Genomic DNA, 12,626 nt, shown 5'->3' on the forward strand with positions numbered 1-12,626 from the left:
GGAGTATATTCGTAAGAACCTAAGAAATAGGAGCAGGAGTCGGCCATTCGGCCCCTCGAGCCTGCTCCTCCGATCAATAAGATCATGGCTGATCTGATCTTCGACCTCAACTCCACTTTACGCCCGATCTCCACATCCCTCGATTCCCCGAGAGTCCAAAAATCTCTCGATCTCGGCCTTGAATATACTCAACGACTGAGCCTCCACAGCCCTCTGGGGTAGAGAATTCCAAAGATTCACCACCCTCCGAGTGAAGAAATTCCTCCTCATCTCAGTCCTAAATGGCCGACCCCTTATCCTGAGACTGTGACCCCTGGTTCTAGACTCCCCAGCCAGGGGGAAACATCCTCCCTGCATCTACCCTGTCAATCCCCTCAGAACTTTACGTTTCAATGAGATCACCTCATTCTTCTAAACTCCAGAGAGTATCGGCCCAATCTACTCAATCTCTCCTCATAGGACAATCCCCCCATCCCAGGGATCAGTCTCCCTCTGTGGCAAGTATATCCTTCCTCAGGTAAGGAGACCAAAACTGTGCACACCGTACTCCAGGTGTGGTCTCACCAAGGCCCTGTATAAATGTAGCAAGACTTCCTGGGGGAAAAATTCGGTATCGCCCCGTTTGGGACGCCATTATCGGCCGTGCGCAAAGTTTAGCGCCGTGCGCTAATTATCGCCTCCGACAGCAAACTTGGCTTTTATCGCCCCTGGAGGTGATTGGAGCGCTAAATCAGGCGCTTCAAACCTGTCTTAAGGCAGCAAAGGCCGAGGAGTGAGGCGCTACCTCAGAGCGCTGGCGAAGCAAGGAAGGGCAAATCAAAATGAACCTGCAAAGTGCTGCTCAGTACCCAAAACTCCTTCACACAGCGTTGAATCTCTCCAGAAGTCTCTCTCTCTCTTTCTCAGAATGCGTGGTGCAAAAATGTCACCGACAAAAAAAGGCAGGAAGCGGTCGTCTTTAAATAGCGCTCCCCCAGTCCCTTCCTGACAGCAAAACGCTCCCCTCAACCTGTCGTGGCTAGCGGCAGGCGGTAAGGCAGGGGGCACCACTCGATATCCGGTCTGGGGCACTAACGGGGCGTTGCGCACTCGACTGACGTCACAATCTGCCGGCGCAGGAGATCGCGGCGGAAGTGTTTAGCGCCGCCGCAAAATGTCTGGTTAATTTCGCGAGCGTCACAAACATCGCCGTGCCCGGGCGCTAGTTGCTTTGCGCCCTCTTAAGGCGCTAATGGGAGGCGCAAACAACTGAATTTTTCCCCCCCTTACTCTTATACTCCAAACCCCTTGCAATAAAGGCCAACATGCCAAGGCTGAGATTGCTACATATTTGGGCCCTAGGATAATCAACAGATCAGGCAGGAAAGTGGAGTTGAGGTCAAAGATCAGCCATGATCTTATCGAATGGCGGAGCAGGCTCGAGGGGCCGAATGGCCTCCTCCTGCTCCTATTTCTAAGGTTCTTACTGGGCGGTGTATGCGACCCAGCGACCGCCAAGGTCGGAAGCAATGGCCACACAATCAGCGATGGCGAGTACTTGCCTCTCCTGGGCCGCTTGCTCCCCCTGCAGCCGCTGCTCCTGGTCGAAGCCGATCCTCTCCAGCTTGTGTCTCAGGCTGTCCACCTCGTTGCTGAGCTGTTGGGCTTTCAGCTTCTCGTTCATCAGCTCCTGCGGCAACAAGACCAGTGAACAGGGGAAGCGCGCTGCGCGCGCTCTCGGGGTTCCCGCCGAGTCGCAGCCGGGGGGGGGGGGGGGCGGCGTGCTCAGCTCGACGGGGAGATCCCTGGGCCGGTCGGGATCCGGCTCCGGGACGGAACGGGGTCTCCGAGGGAGTCACATCAGCGCGACCACCGGCACCCGCTCCCGCGACCACCAGCACCCCCCCCCCCAACACACACACACACACCAGGAAGGTGAAAGGGCCGCACTGTGGGACCCACATCGCCCCTAGTCCCGGGGACTGTCATTCAGACACTGTGCGACCAAGGTTGTGTGAGGTGAGGTGATGCATTTTGGCAGAAGGAACAGGGAGAGGCAATATACACTTAATGGCCCAGTTTTAAAGAGTGTGCAGGGACAGAGGGACCTGGGAGTTAATGTGCATAGGTCCCTGAAGGTGGCGGGACATATTGAGAGAGTGGTTAACAAAGCATATGGGATCTTGGGCTTCATAAATAGAGGTATTGAGTACAAAAGTAGAGAAGTTATGCTGAACCTTTATAAAGCGCTGGTTAGGCCACAACTGGAGTATTGCGTCCAGTTCTGGTCACCACACTTTAGGAAGGATGTGAAGGCCCTTGAGGGGGTGCGGAGGAGATTTACCAGAATGGTTCTGGGGATGGGGGATCTTAGCTACAAGGACAGGTTGGTGAAGCTGGATTTGTTTTCATTAGAGCAAAGGAGGTTGCGGGGTGGTTTGATAGAGGTGTACAAGATTATGACGGGTTTGGATAGGCTAGACGGGGAAAGGCTGTTCCCACTAGTTGCTGGTACAAGGACTAGGGGACACAGATTTAAGGTTTTGGGCAAGAGATACAGGGGGGGGATGTGAGGGAAAACTTTTTTACGCAGCGAGTGGTGAGGACCTGGAACTCGCTGCCGACGGAAGTGGTGGAAGTGGAGACACTCGATGTTTTCAAGGGGAGACTGGATAGGCACTGGAGGGAAATAAACCTGCAGGGCTACGGGGATAGAGCGGGGGAATGGGACTGACTGGATTGCTCTACAGAGAGCCGTCACGGACTCGATGGGCCGAACGGCCTCCTTCTGTGCCGTTATGTCTCTATGGGGGAGAAATTCGGTATCGCCCCGTTTGGGGCGCTATTATCGGCCGGGTGCAAAGTTTAGCGCCTGGTGCTAATTATCGCCTCCGACTGCAAACTTGGCTTTTATCGCCCCTGGAGGTGATTGGAGCGCTAAATCAGGCGCTACACACCTCTCTTAAAGTGCAAAGGCCGAGGAGCGAGGCGCTACCTCAGAGCGCTGGCGAAGCTCGTGTGATGTCAGTCAGCAATGGAACACAGACACACTGGCGCCGGCCGGTTCTTAAAGGGGAGGGTCGATCGTGCTCTCCATCCACATCCTGCTCATTGCAGCCTTGAATCTCAGCCTGGAGAGACCTGTACATCAAATCTGCTGGAAAGAACAATGGAGAGGCCCAGGGAAAGAGCTCAGAGTGCAGCCCCCACAGTCTCTTCTAAATCGATGCAAGGAAGGTCAAATCAAAGAGAATCTCTCCAGAAGCCTCTCTCTCTCAGGATGCGTGGGGCAAAAATGTCGCCGACAATAAAAGACAGGAAGTGGCCGCCTTTAAATAGCGCGCCCCCAGTCCCTTCCCGACTGCAAAGCATTCCCCTCAACCTGTCGTTGCTAGCGGCAGGCGGTAAAGCAGGGGGCGCCACTCAATATCTGGTCCGGGGCACTGCACGCTCGACTGACGTCACGATCTGCCGGCGCCTCTCAGGGGCACTAACGGGAGGCGCAAAGCAACCGAATCCCCCCACCCCCCCCGCCGCCCCCCCATGTTCTATGTAAATTTTTTGGGGGGCCCGCGCGGCCGCTTTAACGCTCGGCCTCAGCGCGTCCCTGTCCTGCCCTCCGCGGAAACGGTATTTCAAGGCACTTACTTGGCGGAGCGAGGCCAGGGCCCCCTTCTCGGCGGCCGTCTGCTGCAGGAGCTCGGCGTGCTCCAGCTCCAGCTCCCGCAGGCTCTCCTGCAGCTCCGGCGCCCGGCCGGCCTCGAAGGCCAGCTGCCGGTTCTCCTGCTCCAGCCGCGCCACCGCCACGTTGCGCTCGTCCAGGGAGGAGTCCCGGAGCTCGGCCTGCTGGCGCAGGCGCCGGTTCTCCTTCTCCAGCTGCCTCCTGTCCTTCTCGCCCCGCCCCAGCTCTTGCTCCAGCGCCTCCTTGTCCTGCTCCAGCCGGGCGGCGGCCAGCCTCTGCTCCTCCAGCCGCCCCAGCTGGCGGTGGACCTCCGTCTCCGTTTCTTCCCGCTCCCGCTCCAGCTCCAGGATCCTCTTCCGGGCGCCGGAAGAGGATCCTGGAACTGGAGCGGAGCGGGAAGAAACGGAGACGGCAGGTCCACCGCCAGCTGGGGCGGCTCGGACGGAGCAGACGGCTGGCCGCCCGCCCCCCCGCAGTCGCTCCCTCTCCTTGCCCAGTTCCTTGTTCTCGAGCTCCAGCTGGGTCAGCATGGCGCTGTCCATCTTCTGCATCTCCACCATCCGCCTCAGCTGAAGGTTCTCTTGGTCCAGCTGGGCCGTCTCCCTCCGCAAAGCCTCCAGCTGCACCGCCAGGCCTTGGAAGCTCTCCAAGGTCTTCTTGAGGTCGCCGTTCTCCGCCTCCATTCCGGACGCCCGCTCTTCCAGCAGCGTGACTCGCTCGCAGCTCATCCTCAACTCTAGGATCTGCTTCTGTAGCTGCTCGTTCAACTTCTCCACCCGGCCCAGCTCCAGGCCCAGCTCCTCGGCCTTGTCCGCCTTGGCCCGGTACTGCTCCAGCGCCTGGAGGGTCTGCTTCCTCCCGAACTCCAGCTGACTCTGCTTCAGGCTGGTCTCCATGATGGCCTCATGGAGGATCTTGTTCTCCTTCTCGATGTCCTTCACCCTGGCCTCCATGCTGACCTGCGACCGCTGCCTCAAGGACGCGATGGTCTGGCTCAAATGCTCGTTTTCAAGCTTCACCTCTTGGACCTGAAACGGGCAGAAGGTTTGCTCAATGAACCGTCTTCATTAGTGCATTGAGCACATCGAGTGCGTCAGCTGTGGCTCACTGGGTATCTCTCTCTCGCCTCCGAGACAGAACGTCGTGGGTTCCAGCCCCACTCCAGAGACTTGAGCCCATAATCCAGACTGACACTCCAGTGCAGCGCTGAGGGAGCGTCGCACTGTCAGAGGGGCGGTACTGAGGGAACGCCGCACTGTCGGAGGGGTCGTACTGAGGGAGCGCCACACTGTCGGAGGGGCAGTACTGAGGGAGCGCCGCACTGTCGGAGGGGCAGTACTGAGGGAGCGCCGCACTGTCGGAGGGGCAGTACTGAGGGAGCGCTGCACTGTCGGAGGGGCAGTACTGAGGGAGCGCTGCACTGTCGGAGGGGCAGTACTGAGGGAACGCTGCACTGTCGGAGGGGCAGTACTGAGAGAGCGCCGCACTGTCGGAGGGGCAGTACTGATGGAGCGCCGCACTGTCGGAGGGGCAGTACTGATGGAGCGCCGCACTGTCGGAGGGGCAGTACTGAGGGAGCGCCGCACTGTCGGAGGGGCAGTACTGAGGGAGCGCCGCACTGTCGGAGGGGCAGTACTGAGGGAACGCCGCACTGTCGGAGGGGCGGTACTGAGGGAACGCCGTACTGTCGGAGGGGCCGTACTGAGGGAGCGCCACACTGTCGGAGGGGCCGTACTGAGGGAGCGCCGCACTGTCGGAGGGGCAGTACTGAGGGAGCGCCGCACTGTCGGAGCCCCGCACTGTCGGAGGGACAGTACTGGGGGAGCCCCACATTGTCGGAGGGGCAGTACTGAGGGAGCGCCGTACTGTCGGAGGGGCAGTACTGATGGAGCGCCGCACTGTCGGAGGGGCAGTACTGAGGGAACGCTGCACTGTCGGAGGGTCAGTACTAAGGGAATGCTGCACTGTCAGAGGGGCAGTACCGAGGGAGCGCCGCACTGTCGGAGGGGCAGTACTGAGGGAGCGCCGCACTGTCGGAGGGGCAGTACTGGGGGAGCCCCACACTGTCGGAGGGGAAGTACTGATGGAGCGCTGCACTGTCAGAGGGGCTGCACTGAGGCAGCGCCGCACTGTAGGAGGGGAAGTACTGATGGAGCGCTGCACTGTCGGAGGGGCAGTACTGAGGGAGTGGTGCACTGTTGGAGGGGCAGTACTGAGGGAGTGCTGCACTGTCGGAGGGGCAGTATGAGGGAGCGCCGCACTGTCGCAGGGGCAGTACTCTCGGAGGCGCTGCCTTTCAGATGAGACGTGAAACGATGACTCGTCTGCCCTCTCAGCCGGCGCTCCCTCAGTACTGCCCCTCCAACAGTGCGGGGAATCAAGGGGTATGGGGATAGTGCAGGAATGTGGAGTCGAAGTCGAAGATCAGCCATGATCTCATTCAATGGCGGAGCAGGCTCAAAGGGCCACAAGGCTGACTCCTGCTCCTAATTCTTATGCTCTTATGTCACTATTGGAAGAAGAGCAGGGGGAGTTCTCCCCGGTGACCTCGGGCCAATATTTATCCCTCAATCAACATCACTAAAAACAGATGATCTGGTCATTTATCACTTTGCTGTTTGTGGGAGCTTGCTGTGCGCAAATTGGCTGCCGCGTTTCCTACATTACAACAGTGACCACACTTCATTGGCTGTGAAGCGCTGTGGGACGTCCTGAGGCCGTGACAGGGGCTGTAGAAATGCAAGACTTTCTTTTGAGTGGGGCAGGGGTGTGGCCCTGACCGCGGTCTTGACCAGCCAGGGGACCAGCACGCAGTTCCCTCGCGCATCCCAAGACGGGCGGCCCATTCCGCTCGCGAGGGGGGACGGGCACTCGGCCGCGCCCTGCCGCGAACCAAAGCCACGGGTCCGCCGGCTCGCCCAGGAAGGTCCCGTACGCGCCCCCCTTGTACCTCTCGGTCGCAGTTCTCCCGCAGAGCCTGGACAGTTCTCTCCAGCCGCTCCTTCTCCTTCAGGAGGTCGGTGCTGAGACCCTCGACACTCTGAACATTCTCTTTCTCATCGTCAATCTCGGCCCGCAGTCTCTCCAGCTGGGAAAAAGCAGACACCACCCAGTCAGCGAGGCGACAGAACGACGGATTAAAAGGGGTCACCGACGCCTAGTTATTTAAGCAGTGCGGAACTACACCCCAGTGAGAGTCAGTGTCTGTGGAACCCGTACCCCAGTGAGAGTCAGTGTGTATGTGGAACCCGTACCCGAGTGAGAGTCAGTGTCTGTGGAACCCGTACCCCAGTGAGAGTCAGTGTGTGTGGAACCCGTACCCCAGTGAAAGTCAGTGTCTGTGGAACCCGTACCCCAGTGAGAGTCAGTGTGTGTGGAACCCGTACCCCAGTGAGAGTCAGTGCCTGAGGAACCTGTACCCCAGTAAGAGTCAGTGTGTGTGGAACCCGTACCCTAGTGAGAGTCAGTGTCTGTGGAACCCATACCCCAGTGAGAGTCAGTGTCTGTGGAACCCGTACCCCACTGAGAGTCAGTGTCTGTGGAACCCATACTCTAGTGAGGGTCAGTGTCTGTGGAACCCGTACCCCAGTGAGAGTCAGTGTCTGTGGAACCCGTACCCAAGTGAGAGTCAGTGTGTGTGGAACCCGTACCCCAGTGAGAGTCAGTGTGTGTGGAACCCGTACCCCAGTGAGAGTCAGTGTCTGTGGAACCCGTACCCCAGTGAGAGTCAGTGTGTGTGGAACCCGTACCCCAGTGAGAGTCAGTGTGGGAAAGGCCCGAGGAGCCAGGCCAGCAGGCACAGAGACCTCTGAGGAGAAAGAGAGCAACCAGAAGGCTCGCAACCAAGACCGTGAGTACAGGGCCCAGGGAGGGAGGCCCAGGGAAAGGCCCGAGGAGCCAGGCCGAAACAGAGGCCCAGAGACCTCTGAGGGGGAGGGGAACAGCCCGAAGGCACCGGGAAACAGCGGCTCACAGACTCAGACCTGAGAAGGGTGAACCCAGGAGCCGAGGCCCAGGGACCACGGGGTCGGAGAGGGGGACCGGGAAAGTTCGCGAACAGGGACAGGGTAACACCAAACCCGGGGCCCCAGAAAAGCTTATTCTAAGATCAACAATACTTTACCAAAAATGAGCGAATCAGAAGATCCACAACAGCCCCGCTTCCAGATTCCCCCCAACACCACAAAAAAAGCTATAAAAACGATCAAGCATGCTCAGATGAGAGAAAAACCAGAAACTCTCTTTACTGACTGTTACAACAATGGGACAAAAAGTAACCTCATATTCTACTCAGATCAGCCAGCGGCTTGGATCAGAGCAATAAAATCACACTATACCAGTGTTAAGCTAAAAAATACCGCAAATGGGTCCATAATGAAAATTAACACACCAGGAGACAGTTCAATCACGACTGTCAATGCGTACAATACCGGAACAATATTAGTGCAAGGCAGCCTCGACAAATTTGCAACGGCCTTCAGGACACTGAAAAGATCAACTACGAGGGGAATGAACAGCCCCAGAGTGGCCCGCACTCCCCCCAACATTGACAACTTACCAGGAGAAAATCTGCATGGTCAAGGGATGAACGAGCCACACAGTTCAAACCAGACACTAACCCCGGGGAACCACAGCCACACGATACAACTGACAAACCCCAGCATAACTACCACGGAGGAAGCCACACATAGTTCCCCTACCATTCCCAGCCCACCAAGAGAAGAGCAGCATAGCCAGGAAGTGAGTGAGCCTTCCAGGGCCGACCAGCCTAGCCAGGAAGTGAGTGAGCCTTCCAGGGCCGACCAGACACATACCCTGGGATCACACAGCCAGATACAACCAAAAGATAAATTTAATCAATTAGAGATAGAGATGGTTAAACTTAGAGAGGAGGTCCTCAAATTGAATGACAAACAAAAGCAGGAGAGGGAGAGACACAAGAGAGAGCTGAATAGACTTGATAACCAGGTGAATCTACTTAAGAATCAGGTGAAAGAGCTGCAGGAAAAAGAAGAGAGCCATAGAGGAGAGAAAACACCATTAGACCAGCAACCAGAGACTAGAGATAAGACAAGACAGAGCCGGACGGAACGGCTGCACTCCCACACGGAACAAAAGCAACAGACACACAATACAAGGGGTGCCACACAGACCGACCAGCATACTGACTCGCAATCTTCCCCCACCACCATGGAACCACAAGCGGGCCGCTCACAAGAGGTACGCACACACCAGACACCCCAGCCCAGCACACACACTATGAGTCCAGGCGAAAGCCACCAGACAGTAAACACAAACAAGGCTGACGTCGTAATACTCATAGACTCAAATGGGAAATTTCTATGGGAGAAAAAGCTCTTCCCTAGAAGTAAAGTAGAAAAGATTTGGTGCCCAACAACAGACAGAGCCATGGGATGGCTGACCAAAGCCAGATTAGGCTCCCCCCAACACATAATAATACACACGGGCACAAATGACCTAAAGGCCAAACAGAAAGAGGTAGCAACATCGCTCAGAGCAATGATTAGGAAAGCAAGCAGTACATTTCCAAACACTAGAATCACTGTTTCCACAATATTGCCGAGAACAGACTTCAACAACAACACAATTCATGAGATAAATGCCAGCATAGCAACAGAATGCGAATCAAACCACAACGTACACCTGGCCCAACACCCCACCCTCGATGAAGAATGTCTTTACGACCACGTCCACATCCAAAGGCAAAAAATATCGATCTTTGCTAAAGCCCTGAAGGACGTCGCTTTTAACCGGGTCCATACCCAGACTCCAAGAGGACCCCCCCCCGACCACCAGAGATCAGCGGGGTACATATCAGGAACACTACAAAGACCACCACCACACCAACCGAGACCGGAGAGGATCCCCATGCAAAACAACATTATCAGACCTGCACCACTCCTGTCCCACAGGGGAATAGGACCGCTACCAGCCAGACAGAGGGAGAGATGCACAGGACGTACGCAATACCTCAGACAGAAACAATCCATTAAGAGACAATAAGCAGATGTGCAGCAGCATCTACTTCCGCCTTATGGATCAAGGACTAATTAATAGAAAGAACTGTAACCAAATTGTATTAACTTTTGTAGACAACTGGGGTGATCTTTTTTTTCCCCACACTTAGACACGACAAACACGTACCACTCTTTAGCCTATCATAGAAAAAGATAAAACTTAACATGAAATCCTTATATATTTCGACCTGGAATATCCAAGGTCTACGCTCTTCAGTGCGAGAAGTGAAGAGTAGGACCCCAGAGTTCATAGAGGAAACTAAAGATCTAGATATTATCATTTTACAGGAAACTTGGTATAAAGGAAAAGGACACACTGGCTGTCCCCAAGGGTACACTGAGCTAGTGGTCCCCTCCAATAAATTACCAAGTGTAACCCAAGGCAGAGACTCCGGAGGCATACTGATCTGGTTTAAAACAGAACTTAAGAATTACATCAAATTTATAAAAAAGGGCGAAAACCATATGTGGCTCAAACTTGAGAGGGAGATTATCTCAAACACCCAAGATGTTTACATTTGCGCACTTTATATCCCTCCAATCGATTCCCCGTACTTTAAAGAGGACACCTTCTCCAACATGGAGGGGGAAATTATCCAATACCAGGCCCAGGGGAACGTGTTGATCTGTGGGGACCTCAATTCAAGAACGGGCGAAGAACCAGACTTCACCAATAATCAGGGAAACAATTACGTATTCGGGAATAACCACTTTGACATCCCTTCCCTTCCATACAGGCATAACTGCGACAAGCAGTCAAATACCAACGGTAAACAGCTACTACAGCTCTGTCGAAACCTGGGTCTGTACATTGTCAATGGTAGGTTCATAGGAGACCTCCTAGGAAGATCGACCTACTGCTCACCTCTTGGCTGCAGCACAGTAGACTATATGATTACAGACTTGGACCCATCCTCTTTCAGAGCATTCACAGTCAAACCACAAACAACACTGTCAGATCACAGCCAAATTACTATGTTTCTCAAAAAGACAGAAACAAACAACATAGAAACACAACCCAGTAAACTGTACAACACCAAAAAATCGTACAGATGGGCCAAAAACGACACGGAAAAATACCAGAAAACAATTAGCAATGCATCAACTCAAGCTCTCTTAGACACCTTTCTGGATAACATATACACTCACAATAAAGAAGGCGTAAACCGGGCAGTTAGTAAACTAAACAATATTTTTGATAATTTGGCAACAAATGCAAACTTGAAAGCTTGCAAGAACAAACCCAAAACAAAAAACTATGAAAAATGGTTTGACCATGATTGCCATAACATGAGGAAAAAACTTAGAAAACTATCAAACCAAAAACACAGACATCCAGAAAATGAGGAATTACGCCTTACTTATTGTCAGACGCTAACACAATACAGAAACACACTCAGGACCAAAAAAGAGCAATTTATTAAGAATACACTCAGCTCCATGGAGGAATCCATTGAGTCGAATTGTTTCTGGGACAACTTGAAAACACTACACAAAAAACAACACGACGATTTGTCCATTCAAAATGGGGACACATGGGTAAACCACTTTGAAAAATTATACCAGAAAAACACACTAAGACCAGAGCAACACCAAATACGCAAAAAACTAGAAAAGCTTGAAATGGCCATGAAAGATAACCAAAACCCGCTAGACGCCATAATAACAGAAAAAGAACTTCTTGAAAAACTCAAGGACCTGCGACCAGGAAAAGCTTGCGGGACAGACGGCATACTAAACGAGATGATTAAACACGCAGACGACAAACTGAAACTGGCTATCCTAAAACTCTTCAACTTGGTTCTGAGTGTCGGTTATTTCCCTGACATCTGGAACAAAGGACTCATAACACCCATATACAAAAGTGGGGACAAAATCGACCCAAACAACTATCGAGGCATCTGTGTAAACAGTAACCTGGGGAAGGTATTCTGTAGCATCATAAACAAAAGACTTATAAACTTCCTTGAAGAGCACAATGTCTTGAGTAAAAGCCAAATTGGATTCCTGCCAAACTATAGAACATCCGATCATATCTTCACCCTACAGACCCTAATTGACAAACACGTTCACCATAACAAAAGCAAAATCTACGCATGCTTTGTAGATTTCCAGAAGGCTTTCGACTCCATCTGGCATGACGGTTTATTCCTGAAACTTATCGAAAGCGGGGTAGGAGGGAAAACATATGATGTAATTAAATCAATGTATACAAACAATAAATGTGCAGTTAAAATTGGAGACAAACAAACAAAATACTTCCCACAGGGGCGGGGGGTGACGCAGGGCTCGCCAATCTCACCGACACTCTTTAATATTTACATTAATTGATTGGCAAAACTACTTGAACAATCTACAGCACCCGGCCTCACCCTATATGAATCCAAGGTTAAATTCCTCCTCTATGCCGACGACCTGGTTCTGCTGTCACCAACTAAGGAGGGTCTACAGCAGAACCTGGACCTGCTGGAGTCGTACTGCCAGACTTGGGCCCTGACAATAAATCCCCAAAAAACCAAAGTCCTTGTGTTCCAGCAAAGATCCAAACAACATGGACCCACAATAAATTTCACAGTAGGAACAACCAAAATTGAACAAACCACTCACTACACATACTTGGGCTTAAAAATCAGTTCTACGGGAAACTTCAAACTGGCTGTGAATGAACTGAAAGAGAAAGCAAGAAGGGCTTTCTATGCCATCAAAAAATCAATCCAAATAGAAATCCCAATTAGCATTTGGCTCAAAATTTTCAAATCAGTAATTGAACCAATTGCACTCTATGGCAGTGAGGTCTGGGGACCACTAACACAACAAGATTTTGCAAAATGGGACAAACACCCAATTGAGATCCTACATGCGGAATTCTGTAAAAGTATCCTCCGGACTCAAAGGAAAACAGTAAACAACGCATGCAGGGCGGAACT

The 12,626-nt window shown here is 53.2% G+C and overlaps 1 protein-coding gene across 1 annotated transcript in view; it reads right to left on the reverse strand.

The window, feature by feature from the left end:
• Positions 1-12,626, reverse strand: part of LOC147092886 (girdin-like) — a 94,793-nt gene that overhangs the window by 16,886 nt on the left and 65,281 nt on the right. Inside the window, exons 14-16 of the mRNA XM_085975703.1 lie at positions 6,612-6,749; positions 3,628-4,689; positions 1,542-1,669 (exon numbers count right to left, since the gene is read on the reverse strand). Coding sequence (XP_085831829.1) covers positions 1,542-1,669; positions 3,628-4,689; positions 6,612-6,749 — 1,328 coding nt within the window. The remainder of the gene's footprint in view (positions 1-1,541; positions 1,670-3,627; positions 4,690-6,611; positions 6,750-12,626) is intronic.

The sequence above is a fragment of the Somniosus microcephalus genome, unplaced genomic scaffold (assembly GCF_052327205.1).
Source record: "Somniosus microcephalus isolate GS21.2 unplaced genomic scaffold, FLI_Smic_1.0 unresolved_chr2, whole genome shotgun sequence".
Lineage (NCBI taxonomy): Eukaryota > Metazoa > Chordata > Chondrichthyes > Squaliformes > Somniosidae > Somniosus > Somniosus microcephalus.